Source organism: Pseudochaenichthys georgianus, chromosome 1 (assembly GCF_902827115.2).
Source record: "Pseudochaenichthys georgianus chromosome 1, fPseGeo1.2, whole genome shotgun sequence".
Lineage (NCBI taxonomy): Eukaryota > Metazoa > Chordata > Actinopteri > Perciformes > Channichthyidae > Pseudochaenichthys > Pseudochaenichthys georgianus.
Window position 1 is genome coordinate 48,935,117 of NC_047503.1, and position 23,918 is coordinate 48,959,034.

The 23,918-nt window shown below is 43.7% G+C and overlaps 1 protein-coding gene across 1 annotated transcript; it reads left to right on the top strand.

The window, feature by feature from the left end:
• The first annotated feature begins 275 nt into the window (after positions 1-275).
• LOC139434209 (zinc finger protein ZFP2-like) lies at positions 276-16,403 on the top strand. The gene is made up of 2 exons (XM_071203874.1): positions 276-744; positions 15,395-16,403. The coding sequence occupies exons 1-2, from the start codon at positions 555-557 to the stop codon at positions 16,357-16,359; spliced, it is 1,155 nt and encodes a 384-aa protein (XP_071059975.1). The 5' UTR covers positions 276-554; the 3' UTR covers positions 16,360-16,403.
• Positions 16,404-23,918: the final 7,515 nt, after the last annotated feature.

Here is a 23,918-nt window from a genome sequence, read left to right on the forward strand (position 1 = left end):
CACATTGATTTGAACACAATACAGATATTTGATTTGTGCACTGCGATCTGTTTAGCTTAATGATGTTTATTTATTTTCCCTTTTTCCTTTATGAGTATTTTCTGTTAGTTATAATAGTTTTGTTTTGAAAGAGTAGTTTTATTATTGATCCAGTAGTAGGTGTTAAGGCAACGTCCGGATGCCAATCGTTCTTAAAACCAAAAAGAAGAAATCCTTCCCGCTTTTATTTTGACGTCCACAAACCGCACCGGAAGTGAAGTTCCCAGCGCTTTCTAAACTGGGTCGAGGTGGCGTCTCGTCGCTACGGTTCTCTCTCTCTGTGTTCCTGAGAAAGTGCGTGTGAGCTGCTGCTCTGCTGATCCATCATCTCTGTGTTTGGATAAACATCTGAATGGACTCTGTGCTCTTTTTTCTGGAGCGTTTACCTCGGACTATAGGAGTTAGCTTAGCATGCTAGCTGGAAACACGTTAGCAACGCTAGTCAGATTGAGAGTTTGACGGAGAGAGAAACGGTGTGTTTAACGGAGTCTGCAGGAAAAGGTGATCTAGGAAACATGAGTAAAGTCCAAATGCTGCTGTTGAAGAAGCAGCGACTCACTGCTGCTGCTGAAGAGATATTTGCTCTGTTTGAAACAACGATAGCAGAGCTCGAGGAGGAGCTGTCTCTTTCCAAAGAGGAGAACAAGAGACTCCAGAAACAACTGGACGCTGTTTTACAGCCTCCGCTTCGGATACAGAGAGCAGGTCTGTTCCCTTTACCCTTAATTAACACTTTACACTCTTCAGTAACACTTTACTATCACATTAATAACACTTTAGACCCATTATCAGCACACTGCAGGTAAGTAAAAGTGCAAACACCACACTGTGAAAATCCTCCATTACAAGTTAAAGCATTTCATATCTTTAAGTTTATCTTATTTAAGTAAAAGTATGTAAGTGTTATTAGACACATGTACTTTATTATAATAATTCAAATGTATTACGGAAGAGCAAACCTACCAAAATAAATATATTTATAAAAATACATGGATTGAATAATATGCCATTTAATGTACTGATTTAAAGAGCCTGTGATACGAGTTTCCCCCATCATCCAAACCCATCAATTTGAGTAAATATTGTCCCCTTGAAAACCGTTACTGAACTGATGTTGGATATTTGTACTTTGATAACCATTAATCTGCCCTTCAATGTTGACCATTTTCTGGATCTTCTCCGGGATTCTTCAAGTCCCGCCAAATTATGTGTGACGTCATTGCGGGCACAGCGCTCCAGCTGCACCGTCCAGGATCCCAGCATCTGCATGTAAACGCACGATGGCGCACACAGCAGCAAGCTCAGACAGCGATGACAGTTTACTTTTGAACGTGTCTGAGAGCTCATATGAGGCTGAAGGATCGGTTTATGTTGTATCTGTTAGAAGTTTAGGAATTAGGTGCGTCAATATGGGCGATCATACGGTCATGTAGCCAGTGGTGGAATGGGACTAAAAATTATCCCGGGACTCTCGACCGGCCCACTTCGGTACCGCTAGTAAATTGTCAACGGGGGGAGTGAGGGAAGTGCTAGTGACTTATCCGACCGGCCCACTTCGGTACCGGCCCATCGGGATTCGGCCAGATGGCCAGTCCGCCACTGCACCCAGCCCAGCCCACGTAAATTGTCAACGGGGGGGGGCCTCGCTGCGGGGAAACGGTGGACCTAGTGTCCCGATCGGAGTGGGAATAATAATAATAATCCGTGCATTTTATCCATTAATTTCCCCAACATTGTGGTAAAAAAAACACATGTTTAATCCATGTTGGTGTACAACTACAAAAAGCATCGGTTTGTTTACTCATCAGGAAATTTAGACCGGCTCAAACAAACGATTTTTAAATCATCATCCTCACGATCATTTAATGTATCATATGTTTGCCAAATTGACATGAAAGCACTAATAAATGTAGTTTCATCCACTTGAGTTTACAACTACAAAAATAATCGTTTTTTTTTTATAGCAGGGAGGCTTGTGGCGTAGTGGGTTGTCCGTAGGTGTTCGGACAGGGGGTCACAGGTTCAAACCCCGCTGCAGTCAGCATGTCGTTGTGTCCCTGGGCAAGACACTTCACCCCAAATTGCTCCTGGGGATTGCCCACAGTATTGAATATGTAAGTCGCTTTGGATAAAAGCGTCTAACAAGTAACATGTAATGTAATATCACATCCGACGGGAGGAAATTCAGCAGCTCTCACTACCGATTTTTAATCCTAATTTAATCCTCATCTTCACCACGATCATTTATGTTCATGTTCGCTGAATTGACATGAAAGCACTGACAAATATTATATATAATTCACCATTTCTACGCATGACAACACATTTTGTCCGTGTTTGGCTCTCTCGCCGCACAGTGAAGCGTTCCCGCATTGACGTCACTTCTGGCTTCCCCCAAAACTTCAAGATGAGTCGAAGGAATTTCCCCGCGATTTTCGAAATTATTGATATTTATCGGAACGGTATCACACCTTCTTTTTTAAACTGACGGTTCGAGATTACTAGTAGCCCAATATTTCATTGCACAACAGTTGTTGGGATGCTGTCACAGGCTCTTTAAATATTACCTGTAGTGGCTATTTGTCAACAACAATAAAACTTCAAAAGGCCACTGTGGCACCAGGTATAGTGGATCTTACGCAGATCATGAGTTGGTAATGAGTCCATTGTCCAGACAAGGGATCGACGTTTTTGTGGTATTTATTAGTTTCACCTTGCGGGAACAATACAGCAAAAGGTGTTGAAATGTTTGCTGAACTCAGCCCTGATACTGGTAAAGAACCATAGACCTTCCCGGTGCCCACTGACTGCTGCTGTGCCCTGATTGACTTCAATAAACCCAGCTGTGTGCGAACATTGACCCATCACCTTCAAAATAAAAGCATTTTAGCTGGAACACAACTTAATTTAAATAATATGGCTGTAAATTAATTAATTTTACAAAACAAAAAATAACAAATAAATACATTAAATAAATGTGAAAATACTGAATAGCTTCCACATTCCGGCCCCTAATTGTGAGAATCACAATTACCCTTATGTAAAACATATAAGGGAGCTATTCTCTCTATCCATGAGCCATAGTGTCTTCTGTGTCCCCTTCTCTGTAGCCACTGAAAGATAAACGGATGGTAAGAAGACAGGATAGGAAGAGAAAATAGATAGAATTGTCCATGATCTTATTCTGTGGCCTCCACCAGCAGGCAGATCTTCGTCACAGGTCTCTCCAAGACGCTGGTTTTGGTTTGGATGCACACAAAGCAGACCAATCCTTTGGAGTCAGACTTGGTGCTCACAACTCGACCCATCTTCCAGGATCCTCTTGGAGCTGTAGCATCGGCAATGATGACAATATCTCCTGGGGGGAAGTTTGTTCTTGGGGCTGCCCATCTCTGTCTTTCTTGCATCACAAGTAAGTATTCAGATGTCCATCTTTTCCAAAACAACTCTGCGATATACTGTACTTGCTTCCATTTCCTTCTGATATACAGGTCACTCTTTTCAAAGACTCCAGGGGGAAAGATGGGTATTCCCTTCAGCAGAAGAACATGGTTTGGGGTGAGGGCCTCGAGGTCATTAGGGTCAGACACTTTTGTGAGGGGTCTGTCGTTTAGTATCGCCTCTACTTCACAAAGCAGTGTCTGCAGGCCTTCATCATCCAAAACCTGTATTGAAGCTCCACTTAATTCCATCCTGAATTAGGGCATCCTGGATCTTTGCATTATTCAAAGCAGCAAGACTTTGCTTCAACTCCTTGTTTGCTCCAACAAAATGTGTGCCGTCGTCAGATCTTAAACTTGACACAGGTCCTCTTCTGCAAATGAATCTCCTCAAGGCATTAATGCAAGAGTCTGTATCAAGGGAATGTGCCACCTCCAGGTGTACTGCACGGCTGGTCAAACAAGTGAAATTCACTCCATACCTTTTTTAGAAGGCTTCTTCCTCTTTTTGGGGCCAAAATGATCAACTCCCACTGTAGTAAAAGGAGCCTTGTCTGGCACAACTCTCTCTTCAGGCAGGTCTGCCATCTTCTGTTCCCCAAGTCTTCCTCTGTGCCGTCTACACACCATGCATTCTGTAATGCATGGTCAGAATTACTAACAAAGAACTGCTAACAGAGCACTTATATACTAATAAAGGACTGGCTTATCTAAAGCCAGTTGAGTAGCACTTGAAATGTTTGGCTCTATGAAGCCTGATGTACTTTATGATTCTGTTTTCTTCAAGTTTGTGTCTTCCTGGTCGAATGTACTTATTGTAAGTCGCTTTGGATAAAAGCGTCAGCTAAATGCAATGTAATGTAATGGTCTTTCTTGCAGCTGAATTGGCATTAATGATCCAGTACCTCTGTCGAAGTCTGTACAACATGTGGTTCCTCCCAGCGTGTCCTAGTGGTTGATGGATATGACGTCAAATGAGTTGGGAGACATGCAGGTCTTTGGAAAGAACAACAGGATGCTTTGTTTCTGATGGTAATGCAGACTTGTGCAAACGACCACCAACTCTGAGAATGGCATCCTCCAGTATGGGGTCTAGCTTGTACAGTGGACTGTCCTTGGAGACAATATTTGAGCCATGTTTGAGGGAGGGACTTTCACTTTTGAACCTGTGTTTCTGAACAAAATTAATGATTGCCTTCTCTGCTTCATCACAATCTTCTGAAGTCAAATGTTTTCCACTGAGTGTGGTTTTGAAGCTCTTAAGTTTCTGTTCAACTGTACTTTTAACTCCTGCATCCTTGTCACTTTTGGTAGCTTTAAGTTCCTTTTTCTTTTGACTTGGAAGCAACAGAAGTCTTTTAAGTTCAAGGAACCAGGCAACAGACATTTTAAGCTTCTTCCAAGATGAGAAGTAGTTGATGAGATGGTCTGTTGGATTTTCTGAATCCTTAACAATGGCATTCACTGCTGCTTCTCTTTTGACCTCCGGGTCATCAGTGGGAATCACTGAATCCATGTCCAGTGTAGGCCACTCACTCTCAGGCAAATACAGGAATTCTGGGCCTTTAATCCATTTTCCATGTGTGAGAAATTCTTCGGCTCTGAATCCAAGTGAGGCTTCGTCAGCAGGATTGGCCTTGGAGCCCACATACTTCAACTGGTCAACATCTGGAGCTTCTCTGATCTCAGTGACTCGGTTGGCAACAAACGTATGAAAACATCTGGTTTCATTGGAGATGTATTTGATGACAGTCGTGCTATCGGTCCAAAACACTGACTTCTCCAGTTGCCATTGTAGTTCCCTTTGAAGCATTCCATCCATTCTGACAGCGAGGGCTGTGAGCTCCAAACGAGGAATAGTGATGTGCTTCAGAGGTGCAACTCTGGCCTTTCCACTAAGAAATGAAACATGCACCTTATTGCCACCTTCCAGTCTCAGGTACGACACTGTACCATAACCAGCTTCACTGGCATCAGAAGAATTATGAATTTGTGCTTTCACAGATGTTTTAAAGTTCAGGGTTTTGATGCAGCGTTCCACCTTGAATACACTCATCCTTTGGAGGTCGCTCAGCCAATCAGACCACTGTTTGGAGAAGGAGGGGGACATGTGTTCATCCCACTTCAGGTTTTGCCGGCAAAGCTCCTGCAACAGTAACTTGGCTGGCATTGTAAAAGGAGCCAAAAATCCTATAGGGTCATACAGAGAGCTGACCACCGACAAGATACCTCTCCTGGTCTGTGGGTGTGGCTGTAATGAAGTCCTAAAGCTGAACTGGTCGGACTCCACGCACCATTGCAGTCCAAGTGCTCTTTCCATAGGCAGGTGATCTGTGTCCAAATCCAGCTCTTTCATCTCTGTTGCTCTGATGTCACCTGGGATTGACGTCAAGACACAACGGCCGGTTGTAACCCATTGTTGGAGGTTGAATCCTCCCTGACCACAGAGCAGAGTCAAATCCTTTACAAGCTTAATTGCATCTCCCTCCGATGCTGTAGACTTCAGGCAGTCGTCTACATAAGAGTTGTGATTGACTGTTTTGATCACTTCAGGAGGGAAGTGAGCTGCATTGTCCTCTGCAGTTCGCCTCAAGGCGTAATTGGCGCAGCTGGGGGACGAAACAGCTCCAAACAGGTGTACCCTCATTCGATATTCTGCTGGTTCCTGGTCAGTGTTGCCCTGAGGCCACCAAAGAAAGTGAAGAATGTGCACATGTTTATCAGGCACCCGCACCTGATGAAACATGGCCTGGATGTCAGCCATGACTGCGACAGGCTCTTTTCTGAAGCGAATGAGGACCCCCATACGAGTGTTGGTGAGATCGGGGCCCTGCAAGAGCTAACAGTTCAGAGATGTTCCTTTGTATGAGGCTCCACAGTCATATACAACCCTCAGCTTTCCTTTGGTGGGGTGATGTACTCCATGGTGGGGAATGTACCACACTTTTCCCTCATCTTGTTCCAGCTGTTCAATGGGTACAACTTCAGCATAACCTTGAACCAGCATATCATTGATGAATGAGGTGTACTCCTCTTTAAACTTGATGTTCTTTTCAAATGTTCCTCTTCAGGCTTTGAAGTCGCTGCTCTGCAACACAGCGGTTATTTGGCAAGACCGGTTCCTCTTCTCTGTAAGTCAATGTAATAATGTCCATTTTTCAGTTCTGTAGTACTTCATGAATTTAATGTCCTCTCTTGACATTTCCAATTGCCCCTCTGATGTGTTTTCATTGAAATCATGGTTGTATTGCTTAATGAGCATCTCTTCCAGATGTTCCACAGATATGCAGTTTGTTGTGACAACAGAGCAGCCAGTCTTAACTCTGCCGTTACTTCCACTCCTAAGTGGTCCATTAATGACCCAGCCGACTCTTGTTCTGACTGCGTATGGGCCTTCATCTTGGCTGTTGATCAGCTCCCATGGTTCCATCACTTTTGCTGCATCAGTTCCGATGAGCAAATCCACATCTGCATTCAAGTCGTGCAGCTTTATGTTACTCAAGTAAGGCCATTTTTCCACATCATCCTGTCGTGGAATGTTCACACGTAGTGCTGCGTACCGGTACGCCAAACCGGTACTGGACTTGTAAAAAGTTTCGGTTCAAGTCCGGTTACAACCGGAACGTCGGAAACCGGTACTTGGACTCGCCAAAAAACTAGCACTTACGTATATTCTCCTTTTTGTTATAAACCATCTAAAATCTCACTAAAGGCAGGAGAGATTGAAAAGAGTCAAGCTTATAAAAGTTAACGGCATTTAATTACACAAAAGATGCGGTGGTGAACAAAATAAATTGCAAAAGGAGGCGCTCTCCTCATCTCCCATCAGCCCAGGTCAGCAGGTAGAAGAGATCAATTATTGGCTTGCTCTTCCTGTTGTCATCTGAGGTCTTCTCCTATTGGCCGGCGTCGTCAGGGGGTGGGTCCAATGCAATTCCTGCCTTTTTCTGTTGCTAAATTACATCATTCTGGTGTCTGTGGTTATTTAAACATTACCTGATAAACATTATTCAGCGTCAATAAATGAGTGCTAATCCCAGTGTGCTTAGTGTACAACATCACATGTAATTTCACCTTCAATTCACGGTTTGAAAACGTAGCATTTCGCCACATACTAATGCTAACCGGAAGTCAGGAATTTTCAGAATAAAAGTATTAAGTTAATATTGTGAACTTCCGTTTTTTCAGAATAAAACTGATTTAAATTAAATAGTGTATTTAATTCAAATTACGCCATATCAACCATCCATCCATCTTCTTCCGCTTATCCGTGGTCAGGTCGCGGGGGTAGCAGTTCCAGCAGAGAGCCCCACACTTTCTTCTCCCTGGCCACATCAACCAGCTCTGACTGGGGGATCCCAAGGCGCTCCCAGGCCAGCGAAGAGATATAATCCCTCCACCTGGTCCTAGGTCTACCCCGTGGTCTCTTCCCAGCTGGACGTGCCTGGAACACCTCCCTAGGGAGGCGCCCAGGTGGCATCCTAACTAGGTGCCCGAACCACCTCAACTGGCTCCTTTCGACACGAAGGAGGAGCGGCTCAACTCCGAGTCCCTCCCGGATGACCGAACTTCTCACCTTATCCCTAAGGGAGACACCAGCCACCCTAGGGAGATTAACCCATCTCTGCCGCTTGTATCCGCGATCTCGTTTTTTCGGTCATGACCCATCCTTCATGACCATAGGTGAGGGTAGGAACGAAAATGGCCCGGTAGACAGAGAGCTTTGCCTTCAATTTAAATTATTTCCATTTGGAAAAATGCTGATAGTCATATTTTAAAAACCACCCTCCCTTTCTCTTCCATCACCCTGACGCTTTATCCCTCAATCCTTCATCCCCATAACCATTCATCCTTTCATCCCTTCACGTTTAATTCCTTAATGTGTCCTTTTCCTTCACTCCTCTATTCATACACCTACAGTTTCTCTTTCTGTCTCCCCTCATCTATTTCAAATGATATGTACTTTCTGGGCGCTTCATTAAGACCAGACAGAAAAACGCTTGGGACTAAATTCCCATACACTGAGAGACCAAGCACTCTCCTGGCTGGCTCTCCATTTGATGTCGGAGATGTTTAAAGCCATGTTTAGTCCATAATATGAACACGGACCTCCTCACCAACATGCCTATCTTTACCGTCTTCAAAAAAGTGCACTGGAAACAGAGTTCAGAGTTTGATGCTTAGAGGTCTGGATGTGTTGAAGGTCCTGCCACTCCTTTAATCTACTAAATATGGGCATTACCCCTGTAACCTGACCTCAGGTGCAGTCAAGTTGGAGTCATATGTGTCTCATTGGTAGTGAAAGCAATTCTAGAACCCTGAAGGCAGGAGACTGAAAAGAGTCAAGGGAAGCTTATAAAAGTTAACAGCATTTAATTACACAAAAGATGCGGTGGTGTACAAATGAAATTGCAAAAGGAGGCGCTCTCCTCATGTGACCTGTCAGTCCAGGTCAGGGGGTAGAAGCATGGATGTATAATAAGAACTGGATACAGCGTGGGAGACGGGGCCTCATTCATTCCTATGAGAGTTGCTCATTAGCGCATGATGATAAAATGGCCCAACTTTTGAGAGAGCGAAACGTCACAGATTACCCGGCATGCCTGAGAAGTACCCGTATGTGCGGTCATAGCGCATGCGCACCTTTAACCAAAATGCTCGTTCACATCAAGCACGTACATTTGCGTACACGTATCAGCACCGCACGTTCATGACAGCATGGTAATGATCTGTTATTATGATGGATTTTATATTAACGAGGCAACCAAACGGAAGTGCAGTACCGCGGTTTGGCCACCACGAATATTTTCATCTGAGTCCGGCGCACTTCCTGGGGGCTTGGGTAGAAGAGATCCTCACCGAGCTTTTGTATGTTTTAAAAATGTTCAATAAAAAAAGGGCAGAAGAGATCGATTATTGGCTTGCCCTTCCTGTTGTCATCTGAGGTCTTCTCCTATTGGCCGGCGTGGTGGGGGGCGGGTCCAATGCATCCATCCATCCATCCATCCATCTTCTCCCGCTTATCCGTGGTTGGGTCGCGGGGGTAGCAGTTCCAGCAGAGTGCCCCAAACTTTCTTTTCCCTGGCGACATCAACCAGCTCTGACTGGGGGATCCCAAGGCGCTCCCAGGCCAGCGAAGAGATATAATCCCTCCACCTGGTCCTAGGTCTACCCCTTGGTCTCTTCCCAGCTGGACGTGCCTGGAACACCTCCCTAGGGAGGCGCCCAGGTGGCATCCTAACTTGGTGCCCGAACCACCTCAACTGACTCCTTTCGACGCGAAGGAGGAGCGGCTCAACTCCGAGTCCCTCCCTGATGACCGAACTTCTCACCTTATCCCTAAGGGAGACACCAGCCACCCTGCGGAGAAAACCCATCTCGGCCGCTTGTATCCGCGATCTCGTTCTTTCGGTCATGACCCATCCTTCATGACCATAGGTGAGGGTAGGAACGAAAATGGCCCGGTAGACAGAGAGCTTTGCCTTCTGGCTCAGCTCCCTTTTCGTCACAACGGTGCGGTAAAGCGACTGCAGTACCGCTCCCGCTGCTCCGATTCTCCGGCCCATCTCACGCTCCATTGTTCCCTCACTCGAGAACAAGACCCTGAGATACTTGAACTCCTTCACTTGGGGTAAGGACTCATTCCCTACTTGGAGTGGACAGTCCATCGGTTTCCTGCTGAGAACCATGGTCTCAGATTTGGAGGTGCTGATCCTCATCCCAGCCGCTTCACACTCGGTTGCGAACCGATCCAGTGAGTGCTGAAGGTTGCAGACCGATGAAGCTATTAGAACCACATCATCTGCAAAAAGCAGTGGTGCAATCCTTAGTCCACCGAACTGCAGACCCCCTCCCCGTTGACTACGCCTCGAAATCCGATCCATGTATATTACAAACAGGATTGGTGACAAAGCGCAGCCCTGGCGGAGGCCAACCCTCACCGGAAATGGGTCCGACTTACTGCAGAGGACCCGGACACAGCTCTCGCTTTGGGAGTACAGAGATTGGATGGCCCTGAGTAGAGACCCCCTCACCCCATACTCCCGCAGCACCTCCCACAGTAACTCTCTGGGAACTCGGTCATACGCCTTTTCCAAGTCTACAAAACACATTTAGACCGGATAAGCATACTCCCAGGCCCCCTCCAGGATCCTTGCGAGAGTAGAAAGCTGATTCGTCGTTCCACGACCAGGACGGAATCCGCATTGTTCCTCCTCAATCCGAGGATCGACAATCGGCCTGACCCTCCTTTCGAATCCCTTGGAGTAAACTTTCCCGGGGAGGCTGAGTAGTGTGATGCCTCTGTAATTGGCACACACCCTCTGATCCCGCTTTTTAAAAAGGGGAACCACCACCCCGGTCTGCCACTCCTTCGGTACTGTTTCCGACTTCCACGCAACGTTGATGAGACGTGTCAACCATGACAGTCCCTCAACACCCAGAGCCTTCAGCATTTCCGGGCGGATCTCATCCACCCCCGGGGCTTTGCCACTGTGGAGTTGTTTGACGACCTCAGTGACCTCCCACCGGGAGATTGGTTTTGATCCCCCGTCATACTCCAGCTCTGCCTCTAACATAGAGGGCGGAGTTGTCGGGTTCAGGAGTTCCTCAAAGTGTTCCTTCCAACGCTCCAACACTCCATCAGTTGAGGTCAACAACGTCCCAGCCTTATTGTACACAGCTTGGATGGTTCCCTGCTTCCCCCTCCTGAGGTGTCGGACAGTTTTCCAGAACAACTTTGGTGCCGCCCCAAAAGTCCTTCTCCGAACTTCTCCCACACCCGCTGCTTTGCCTCGGCCACGGATGAGGCTGCTGCCCTTCGGGCCTGTCGGTACCTTGCAACTGCCTCGGGAGTCCCCCGGGATAACAAATCACTGAAGGCCTCCTTATTCAGTCAAACGGCTTCCCTGACCACTGGTGTCCACCAGGAGGATCGAGGATTACCACCCCTTGAGGCACCTAGGACCTTGAGACCACAGCTCCCCGCCACAGCTTCGGCAATAGAGGCTTTGAACACCGACCACTCTGGTTCAATGTCCCCAACCTCCACAGGAATGCCCGAAATGCTCCGCCGGAGGTGTGAGTTGAAGGCCTCCTGAACTTGGGCCTCCTCCAGACGTTCCAAGTTCACCCGCACTACACGTTTGGGCTTACCAGGTCTATCCAGAGGCTTCCCCCGCCACTCGACCCAACTCACCACCATATCAACATTGATTTTAATTTCGAACAGTATGTATGTCGTATGTACTGTATAATGTACACATGTAGAGTTGTAGAAAATATATGGTGTACAGTCACTACAGTGTATACTGTATAGTAGGTGTGTAATGCGTATAGTCTACTCTACACTCTACCTTTCAGCAAAGTGTTAGGGATTTAGGCTCAGTCAGCTCAGGGACTGTTCGGTTACTTTAGTTTGGTAAATGAAATAAATGTTTGAACTTTGTAGTAGTTCACTGTAGTTGCTGTCATAAGTCATTTGTAGACTAAGTGGCAAAAAGTTTTTTTTTTTACATTTATCCTTTGTAGAGAAATGTAGACACAAGTTGGAAGGGAGCACAATAAACCTGACGAGTTTGAATTTGAGTTGATTATGAGTTTATTTTCAATTGATAATTAGCTCACAATAAGTTCACTTTAGTCAAACAACTTGACACAAGTCCGGACTTATAAGTCCGGACCTGAACCTGAACCTCTGGACTTGAGTCCGGACCTGAACCTGAATGTGAGTCCAGGTACGCAGCACTATTCACACGTGACACTGGCATAACTCTTTGGGTTATGACATTGGGCAATTCAATAAAATCATCTGTATCCATGCCAGACACTTCCAAGTGAGACAATACATTGGTACTCACAATTTTCTTTTGCCCCATTGTTTGCAATATAATACTGGCTGGCTTGCCACTTCGCCCCAATCTCTTTGGAAGGCTTTAAGTGCAAAAGGTACCGGAACTCCCCGAATCCAAACATGCATAGGTCTGTACAACTCTGTCACTCATTTGGCTTTTCACTTGAACTGCAACAATCGAAAACACAGCATTGCACTCATCTCCGGGCCCTATATGGCCACATGTTTGAGACTGACCAGATGCTACACTCAGAGGGCTCACAGGTTCTTGTGCTTCATTAAAAGGTGTACTTATACCCTTCTGCTCAATGTGAAGGACTGAAGGATGCTTTTGCTGACACACACTGCAATCCCATCAACTCCTGCAGTCTTTGCTTCTGTGTCCCCGTTTCAAGCAACCAAAACAAATTCCATGCTCCTTTATGAAATGTATCTTGTCCTTTTGTGTCTTTAACTTAAACTGTGAGCATTTTTCAAGTGAGTGGCTGGTTTGTTGGCAGAATAAACAGCATTTGTTGTAACTTTGGGCAGAAAAGGACTTGATCTTATATTATCCATGTAGCCTTTGTTTCTTTCTTTCATTGCAGTGACACCGGTGGCAAAGGTGCCCTGTTTCCTATGCCTTGGTTCACTGTAGGGCTGAACGATTAATCGATTGTTTGTTGCAGCTGGTACATTTTGAGTCCTGAATATTTCCAAACAGTGGGTCAGAGGCAATTCTAACTTGTTTTTCAACAAAGTTCACAAGGTCAATGAATAGTGCTCTGCAACCACGTCTCTCCTGCAAATCACATGCATGGCTCCTCCACTTCTCCCTCACCTTTATAAGGAAGCTTCATCATGATGTTTCTGAGGTTTGATGGCATGTCCAACTCATTCATGTGCATGATTCGCTGTGTTAAATTTGAGCATTCCCGTAAGAACAGAGAAAAGGATTTCAGTGGTTTGACATCTTCTGCTTTAACCAGAGGCCAGCTATCAATGTGTCCATATAAGCAGAAGCAATTTTGTATTCATTTCCAAAATGTTCAGCAAGCAGGGATTTGGCTCTTTGGTATCCTTGAACAGAGGGTAGGTGCTGACAACTTTTCACCAGGTCTCTTGGCTGCCCCCTGGTGAACTGCTCCAAGAAATGTAAACAATCACTTGCATTATCAGTTTTAACCTCAACACAATTTTCAAAGGATCTGATGAAAGAATGGTACTGAAGAGGATCACCATCACATGTGGGTATATTTCTCACTGGTAGGGAGGATGCTAAATGTTGCTTTACTAACATTGTAGTGATGTCAGTTTGGCGTTGCATGATATTCACAATGTCATTTTGGGTGTCATTATTGCATTTGATATTCAAGGAGGATGCTCGTCCTGTCTGTTGAGCATCATGAACCACCTGTGTTGGTGCTTGAGTGTATAGTGGTCTGTGGTCCGTCAGTAACACTGCCATCTGTTTAGGCCTGACAGTTTGTGATGTGTCTTTAAACCTGATGGTCTGTGAGGTTTCCTTTGGTCTTACAGTGACAGCCTGGGCATTAGGGTGACATTCATTTTGCATGTTATTTTTGTCATTTCTCTGTGGGACAAATTGATTGGCCTGAGGATTGAGTTGCCTTGTACTCTGAGCCTTGTTCCTTTCCAGATAAGAGTTCATTCCATCCCTTTTGGAGCTGCATTTTGAGCTAGTTTCCAGAACATTGATGTTGGCATTAGTTGCAGCTAGCTCGGTCTCCAGAGCAAACTGTTCCTCTTCTTTTCTTAGTTCCTCTTTTTCTTTTCTTAGATTTTTCTCCTTTGCTTCCAACTGATGTTTTCTTTTTAAAGCCTTCATGCGCTCCACAAATGCTGCTTTATCAGCCTCTGCTTTTAGCCTGGCAGATGCGGTGGATGATGTTTTAGATACATTAGTGTGTTTTGTGTTGCCTTTCCTTTGGACCTGAAATGTTAGAGGCACTGTCCTCCGGATTGATATCATCAATAACAGCACTTTGTTTAGTTTGAGTCTCAACATCAGTTTCAACATCAACATTGCTAACATCATTGTCAACATTTTCATTTGATTCCACATGAGGGTGCCCAGCAGCAGCAAATCTCTTTGTTGTGTTCATATATACGCCGGGATCCTGAGTCGAGGCTAATCCTGTTGCTGGGGTCGTGTGTCCTGGATCCTCTATCCTGAGCACTGGATTTGAGTCCTGGACTTCGAGTCGTGGCTGAACCTGTCTCTGCGGTCCTGCCTGACTCTCACCATACTACTTCCCTGATGGCTCCCACAGGATTGCTGACATCCTCGTGGATTCATCTTCTTATTATACACATGCATTTCCAAACATTTGGACTACCTATGTTGTAAATGTATCATCTTTTCGATTTACATACGGTATCTATTGCACGTCTGTCCGTTCTGGGAGAGGGATCCCTCCTCTGTTGCTCTCCCTGAGGTTTCTCCCATTTTCTCCTTTAAACTGTGGGTTTTCTCTGGAAGTTTTTCCTTGTACGATGTGAGGGTCAAAGGACAGAGGGTGTCGTATTGTCATACTGATATTCTGTACACACTGAAGTCCACTGAGACAAATGTAACATTTGTGATATTGGGCTATATAAATAAACATTGATTGATTGATTCCAGGTGAACATACGAAATAATCAAGAAACATCATAAATTAAACACTGACAGGGAACATTTTACTGCACCACCGTTACTGTTACGTACGAAGGTGCTGTCAAATGTTCTGATGATACTTGCATACTTTTACTTAAATAAGGTTTGAATGCAGGATTTTAATTTTATACTGTAGGCGTAGTGTTTCTGTGAACGATCCCAAATACAATTCCTTGTTTATTGCAGCTAGTGCTACGCCGGAAGAAAAAACCCTTTTTCATTTGCAAAGGGGCTGGGCTACATAAGTTAAACTGAGACAACAAAGATGCACATTAAGTGGGACAAAGAAAGATAATGTGAAAGTATAAAAACAAAGGCATTAATTAGGGCTGAAAAATGTCTCATTGTAATGGTGATTAGATTTTTAAATGCTAACAGTTTGTTCTCAATGTGTGTTTCCTGCAGACGTCCAGGTGGTGGTTAAAGAAGAGGTTCTCCCTGACCAGCAGGAGTGGAGCACCAGTCTGCACCAGGAGGACCCAAAGCCCCCCCCACACATTAAGCAGGACCAGGAGGAACTCAGGGTCAGTGAGGAGCTGGAGGAGACTGATATCACCAAGTCCACTTTCACTCCTGACCCTGTGAAGAGTGAAGATGATAAAGAGAAACCTCAGTCCTCTCAGCCTCATCAAAGACAAACTGAACACATGGAAACAGAAGCTGATGGAGATGACTGTCGAGGACCAGAACCAGCCAGGAACTCGGATCCAGAGAGCAGTTTACAACCAAAGACTGAGGACGACACAGGGGATTCTTCTGAACCTGACGCTGAACACTCTTCTGAACCTGACACTGAACACTCTTCTGAACCTGACACTGAACACAGTGCTGATTGGAAGGAGATCAGAGAACCTGCGTCAGGCTCAAACTCACTGAAAAATAGACATGAATCTGTCAGTGATTCACGACCTAGTGCTGAAAATAAAGCATTCAGTTGCTCAGTCTGTAAGAAAGCTTTTTCAAAGAATGGAAATGTAAAGGAACACATGAAAATCCACACAGGAGAGAAAGCACACAGCTGTTCAGTCTGTAAGAAAGCTTTTTCACATAGTGGACATTTAAATATACACATGAGAGTCCACACAGGAGAGAAAGCACACAGCTGCTCAGTCTGTAAGAAAGCTTTTTCACAGAGTGGACATTTAAAGGCACACATGAGAGTCCACACAGGAGAGAAACCACACAGCTGTACAGTCTGTAAGAAAGCTTTTTCACTGAATGAAAATTTAAAGAAACACATGAGAGTCCACACAGGAGAGAAAGCACACAGCTGCTCAGTCTGTAAGAAAGCTTTTTCACAGAGTGGACATTTAAAGGCACACATGAGAAACCACACAGCTGTACAGTCTGTAAGAAAGCTTTTTCACTGAATGAAAATTTAAAGAAACACATGAGAGTCCACACAGGAGAGAAAACACACAGCTGTACAGTCTGTAAGAAAGCTTTTTCACTGAATGGACATTTAACGTCACACAGGAGAGGAAGAATAGCTGCAATGTTTGTGACAAAAGATTTAAACGGCATAATTGTTTCAAGACACAAGTGTGTTGGTCGTCAGCTGCTTCTGTAACTGTAAGGGAATACATTTGTCTATTTTGTGTCCTGATGACCTAATGCTGTTACATGTAATACGTTACTCCCTAAGCCTGATTTCACCCACCTGCAACTGATTCACTAATATACACAAATGTTCATTTCTTCGACCCCTTGACTCGACAACTTTCTTGTATAATAATCGTTACATCTCCTCAGGACCAAGTTCCCGTGTCCTGCCTTTCACCTGCTGATCACCCACTGCTCATTTAAGGTGGACTAACCTTTAAAATGGACCAGCTAGTCTTAGTGTCTTAATGCAAACGTTTTGTAAAGTGATGCTAGACCAAAGACGTGATGTTGGGCTGTCTGCTCTCTGCAGGACGGTGTCTGTACTCAAAGATTGTTGATGAAATGAGAGCTTCACTCTGTTTTTGTTGTCTAAATGACGCCAACAGAGCGATACGTGTTCTTTCCGGCAGATGGCATAAATGTTACATCATCCAGTTCAACTGTCATCCACACATTAATGATTCAAAACAGCAATGGGTGAGATATGGCTAGTAATTGACTATTTCAACAGAATGTGAAGAGGTTACAGTCTTGAGGCCATGTCCAATATGTTTATGCTTTGTTTGATTAAATCTACTGAAATGAGCATTCAATGACTCAATTATTCTGAATTCCTGTCATTACATCATGGGTTTGCATTGCAATATTAGAACGCATAAAATCCAACTTTATTTCTTCCAAGTTGTGGGTGTTCATTGTTTAGAAGTCTGCTGTGTTTCATCCAAGCTTCCACTCCGTGCTCCGATAATGCTGAAAGTATCTGTTGTATGCTTTACCTGCTCCAGTAACACAAGTGTAATTCACTGGACAGAGACAAGAGATAGTGGATGGATCCAGTGGAGAACCAGAAGATAGTCCGTATCGAGCCTTCAGGTTCTGAAAATGATCAGGGATAGAGCTATACAAAAAATCAAAAACCCTGAATTGAGCTAGAAGATAGCCAGCACAAAGCCAAGAAAGGTCCAGTAGAAAGACAGGAAGGAGCCAAAAGCGTTTATTTTTTTATATTCAATCTCTTGTCTTAAGATATTAGAACTTCCTATCTCAACATGTATCCTTTTATTCCAATTAAACCTTACATTTGTGCTGCCAATTATTGAGACTGTTTCACAGCTTTATGTTAAATATTTAGACTGTTTTCTTTACATATAGATGACATAGGATGAACAGCAGGGGCGGCGCTAGGGGGTGGCTACTTGGGCTCAAGCCCCGGATGTTTTCTGAAAAGCCCCGGATGTTTCACTTAATTATTATTTTTTTTTTTTATTTTTTTTTTTATAAATGTCGGGAGTAATGTGCAGCATCGGAGTCCACCAGAGAGGCAGCCACTGCGGGACATTAGCCTGCGTACTGCGTAGCCTTCCCTGCCCTGAAGAAGAAGTGATCCTTCCTAATGCCTGACGAGTTTTAAGCTAATAGCCTATAAAGTTATGGATATTAGAAAGTTATTTTCATCGAAGCAGGCTCCACAAGCTGCAGCAGCAGCAGCAGCAGCAGCTGTATCAGCAGCTGACAACAATGTCATCACCAGCAGTGAAGAAATGGATGATGTTTCAGGTTTGTGAATCTAATGGTGATATCTGCACTCTCTCTGACTGAGTAAGAAGTGAAAAAGAGTGATGTAACGTTAATCTTATAGCTAGTAAACATGGAGTAACCAAGGCAAGGCAAGTTTATTTATATAGCACCTTTCAACACAAGGCAATTCAAGGTGCTTTACAAAATTGAAAGACATTCAGACAAAGGCATTTAAAAACAGTAAAAGATAATAAAAGAAACATTAAAAGAAAAAGTACATTAATAAAAAGTTACAGTGCAGTTTAAGATATGAATAGTTCACACAGAAGTTCCACTTTACTGATGAACACAACAGCTCAGTTTAAATTAAAAGCAGCGACAAAAAGATAAACCACACTAAGTCAATACCCTTATATGTTAGTATGTATACAGAACATGACTACAAATTATTCTAAGATGTAACGTTAACCCTTCAGTCTACTTTTAAGACACTAAAATAACGTATTCCAATTTTTATTTTGGTTTTTGCGCGTGGAATTATACCGGCTCTCGTTTCAGTACACATAACAACGGAACCATAGCAACGGAACTGACAGGCAACGGAACTGACAGGCAACACTCTAAATCCGATTGGCTGTGACTGCATCCACTCAGAGTGCCCGATTCAGAAACGTGACTCTTACACTCTTTACGTCACAAACAAAGATGGTGGATGAGAATAGATCTATAAAACGATAAGCAATGTGCAGTAGATCGGAAGAGGACGGTGTATCGGCGTTGTTCGATAGCGGTGCGGTATGCTAATGGGAACACACGCCAAACATGCTAAATCACCCAGATTTGCCAATCACCGGAGCCCGGCAAAAGACAACAGCAGTTCAACAGCTGATCCCCGCTGTTTTTAATAAACCAATAGACATGAAAGCCGAGAGACCAAAATAAATAACGGAAGCTTTTGGCATATTTTTTCAACGACTTTGCGCTCTTGAAACACTTTCTTATTATTTATGATCTCATATTTTCAAGACATTCTTTTTAGTTTTACAGCTTGATGAAACCTTTTTGTTTGACATCAGCCATTATAGATAATATGGCCATCTGAGTGTGTGTGGTACTGTTTGTGGTTTGTTTTTAACTGTTTAATACAGTTAATTATTTAAAATGTCAGAGTTCCTTATTTTTAAACTGACACTTGCACTACTGTTCAAAAATAAATAACAGAAAACCTGGAATTATGCATTTGGGACTTTTTTTTGCTTTTTTGTTGTTGTACCGAACCGTACCGAACCGTGACCCCCAAACCGAGGTACGAACCGAACCGTGACTTCTGTGAACCGTTACACCCCTAGTCCCCGGTGTTCCAGGGAACTCACCAAGTGTCAGAAAACACAACCCTCTCTCTTTTCCTCCATACCCAAACCTCTAAAAACGGGGCTGCAACGGATCTGATACAGACTGATCTTGAATTATTTTCTACGTCACAGAAGTGGTGCTCCGCTTATTAGTCAATTCTCCACCTATCAGGGGAATGTGGGGTTGGGCCACGGCCGGCCATTGCGCTGGAGACGCTGTAGTACATATGCCAGGCCTGTAAGTGGCGCTGTAGTCTGCCACAAAAGTAGCGAAGAAGACTTCCTGCGCATGGTTGCCCTTTATACTCTGCTCTGGCTCTTTTTCTCCCTCCCCGAGGGAAGCGTTTGCTCCCTCGCTGTAATTCTCTCCGGTAGTCCACCAGTAGATGACAAACACCCTCCTCTCCGGCTCTTCCAAGGAACGAGGGGACCGTGCGGCAGAGTTTCAGTTAGATTTTTATTTCGCAGGTCAACATGTCCGTTAAAGTTTAAATCTTCCGGACAAAATTAGAACAGTGCCGGTCAAAGGTCTTCTTTGTTATTTATTGAGCTTTAAAACAAATGAATAACGACTCTATATAATAATATAAGAATAAGACACGGAGGACGGAGATCTCTTTTTCTCCCCCTCTTCTCCCCGCTGCAGCCTAGCAGCTGATCTCAAAGCACGCTCCCCTCTCCTGCAGGGGGGCGTGGTCAGGTGCAGCTCACAGAATCAGCCCCCTGCAAAAACAGCGCTGGAAAGAGCAAATAGAGCGAAATGAGGCATGGCTAAAATGCAGGATCTGTTTGGTATTTTGAAAGAAAAACTATTTATATACTTTATATAGGTATGGCCCTACAATATATTGTTCAAATATAGCATGATATGTCCCCTTTAAGGTATTATTAAGGTAGGGTTAATGTTGCTCTCAAAGTGCACCAGATTGATACTTTTAACTTCAATATTTAAAAAAAAAAAAAAATCTTCCCGGGGATGCCCCCGGACCCCCCTAGAGGAGGTGACGACCCCCCCTAAAGGATGTTTGGTCCACCCCCCACTTGTAAATAAAATAGCACTTTACCCCTGCACCCCCCCCCCCCCCCAACAACTCCGGATCTCCTACAATCCTAAATCCGCCTCTGATGAACAGCACGATCCACTCTGCTTGATTCTGCCCAAATCGGCTCAACATGCATGCAAACATCTCGCTTTACCCATACTCCTGCAGTTGTATTGTTCTGGATTCATAGTGAAGACTATTAGATGTTCTGCACTCTTATTGTTATGTATTTAATATAAAGTCAAATACCCATAAAGTCAGAAAAGACAAGAGACTAACTTAAAGGGGACCTATCATGCAAAATGCACCTTTGTACGTCTTTTATATATAAATATGTGTCCCCGGTGTTCCAGGGAACTCACCAAGTGTCAGAAAACACAACCCTCTCTATTTTCCTCCTTCGCCAAATCTCTAAAAAAGGGGCTGCAACGGATCTGAAAAAAACGGATCCAGATTTCAACACTTTTCTACATCACAGAGAAGTCCTCGGCTTATTGGTCAACTCTCCACCTATCAGGGGAATGAGCCACGGCCACATGCATTGCCAAACCTCTCATTCGCATATAGGGTGCTGATATAGGCTATCGGCAGGCTAAGTCAACCCACATCTGTGTTTTTGCCTGCTCTTGCCAGGATGTCTAAGATAGTTAAACGTTGTGCTGTTGTTGGCTGCAAGACTCGGGACAGGGGACTGCATGCAATGCCATCAGTGGAAAAAGAAATGAATCTGTGGCTAGACTTCATTTACAAGGGACATGTGCCAGAAGACCACGGCAGATTTCTGTTTGTGTGTTCCAAACATTTTACGACGGACATGTTTATGAACTTGTCTCAAGTCCAACACGGATATGCCTCCAAAGTAATGCTAAACCCGGGATCAATACCAACCATCCGGGACCAGGCCAATGAGGACACATCCAATTTTGAAGCTGTAAGTTTTTATTTAGCGGTGTTTTTCCTGATAAAGCTATCTCTAGCTTGTAGCATGTAGCATGTAGCTTCGCCGTATCAATGTCGCCTCAAACCCAAATAGTAATCGGTTAGGTGTTTATATATTTTTGTAGCATTTTATTTTGTACGCTCCGCAGTCTTTGCTTTGTCTTCTATTTTAATTATAAGGCATTTGCTAACATGTTCAGACATACTGCCGTAATGGCGATCTGTGTGAAGGCTGTAAAGCCACGCCCTAGGCGATAACACAAGTATTTATTCTCCTATTTATTAGTATTTTGTATCCTCTAAAGTCCTATTGAGTAAGTTATAATAACAAACGTAATCTTCTGTAGGCAAGTGCCGTTTTTTCCAGCGTTATATGTAAAAGCTTTTGTGATTGTAGTCTGTAAGAACGATCAGATATCATCGATCTGTAAGCTAAGCTACACTACGCTAATGAGACATGCCGTTTTTTGCAGCGTTATATATGTAAAAGCTTTTGTGTGTTTACTTGTTTGCGCACATGAATATACATGGGGGTGTGTTAGGATACAACACTGTGTGTATGTATGCGAGGGGGGACACACACCACGAGTAAAACTGAGCTAAAGCCCCGTTGGTCTGTTGTTTTTGACAAGGCCTTACCTCTAGCAACAGGCTAATTAGTGGCTAGCACTCATTACAGTCAGTCTACTGAGCTCAGCCCCTCTCCAACACATCATCTGTATTGAGTCAGAAACACAGCATGCATGTTACGGTTCAAAACTAACTCAGATTGGAAAAGGCTAAGCAAAGAGCTTTGCTAAATAGAGAGTTTTAGCCCCATCTTTTGGGATTTCAGACTATATTTATCCAAATAGTATTTTCTCATCCTGAATACTAAGTTGAGATGATTTTGTTCTAACTATGTGTTATTCTTTACAGGCCAGCACCTCACATACTTACTAATTAGTGACATTTTGTACATCCTTTGCTATTATTTAAAAAAATGTTTATCATGGCGGAAATGAAAGACTGTACCTGGCAGCCCTGCACTACAATGAAAACTCTGAGCGTGCACAAGCCACTACATCCACTGGAAACCCTCTGTATAAACTGCAGTTCCCAAAGGCCAGGAAGGGAGAATGCAGAGCAAACCCAGTAAAGACTGACCCCACATTCCGTAAGTGTTTAAAATATTTATTATACAACTATTTACAAATATAAAATAAAAAAATTAGAAAGAAGTTTCAGGTTTTTTTTACATGCATATACTAATCTAAACCACATTTTTTGTTGTGCTTTTTTTACCATTGCACAGCCCTACGTGACCAACTTGATGGACCTCATCTTCGACCAAGTCTTTGTGGACCCTGCACCATTATGAGCGACCTGACAGGGAGGAGGTCATCGCCGGGTATGCTACCGGTTCAATTTGGCTGCTGTCTGAACCCAACATCGACATTTCGCGGATCAAGAAACTCCCTGCGTATCCTGAGGACAACGCAGGCCGGAATCACCACTCTGATCCTGCGTCCAAGGAAGCCCCAGCACCAGCTCACAAAGCTTCTGTAAAAATATTTAGTGTCATTTATACAAAATACAAGTAGGCTACATTTAGTTTTTTTTTATGGGTTTTTTTAACCGTTGATTTTGACAATAAAGTTCCGAGTTGATATCAAAATGTGTCGTGATTATTCATGTTTGGATGGGTAAAGAATATTCTGATTTCAAAAGCATAAGGTTGTGTGTGTGGACCTTTTTGTCGTACACATGGGTGTGTTATGCCATTGCTGTGTAGTATATAATATAATAGTACATGTACAATGACAGAATGAAAGATTGCATAAAGCCATATACACCAGTATTTATTTCCATGAACAATATTAGCATTCGTTTTACAATTTCTGTCAAAACAAACAAACTACTCACTGCTCTATTTGCCTCAACTGTAGTCCACCATGTTCAGCTCTGTAAATATTCAACGCATTCTGCAGGGAGAACACATTTAGGCACACAGGCTCCAATCCAGGATGGTCCACCATACAGGTTACAGAGTCCTCAAGTTACTGCATCCGTCTTGACACATTGTGATAAACATATATTGAATGACATGTGAAAAATATATTTAAACAGACAACTTAGTAAAGCTGTCAAAAATGTTACCTGTGGTATCTCCATGCAGCACACATTCTCCGTTCAGAAGGCATCGTGGCGCAATTTGCACAAAGAAGTCAATAACTGAGCTTTTAAAAACACATGAAACTACACACATTGCTGACAACTGAGGTGTTGTTGGAGTTATACTTTTTATCATCCTAAGTTATTCAACTTTCCAACGGTTGTTGCACGATGTTGGAAGAAAAGGACTGTAAACTATTAATAAACGCAATGAGGCCATTGTATATATGCTGAAAATATGAATGTCTCCCTTTATAAATATATATATATATATATATCGCTGTTTTTGCGTTACAAACTGTAAACATTGCATTCTTG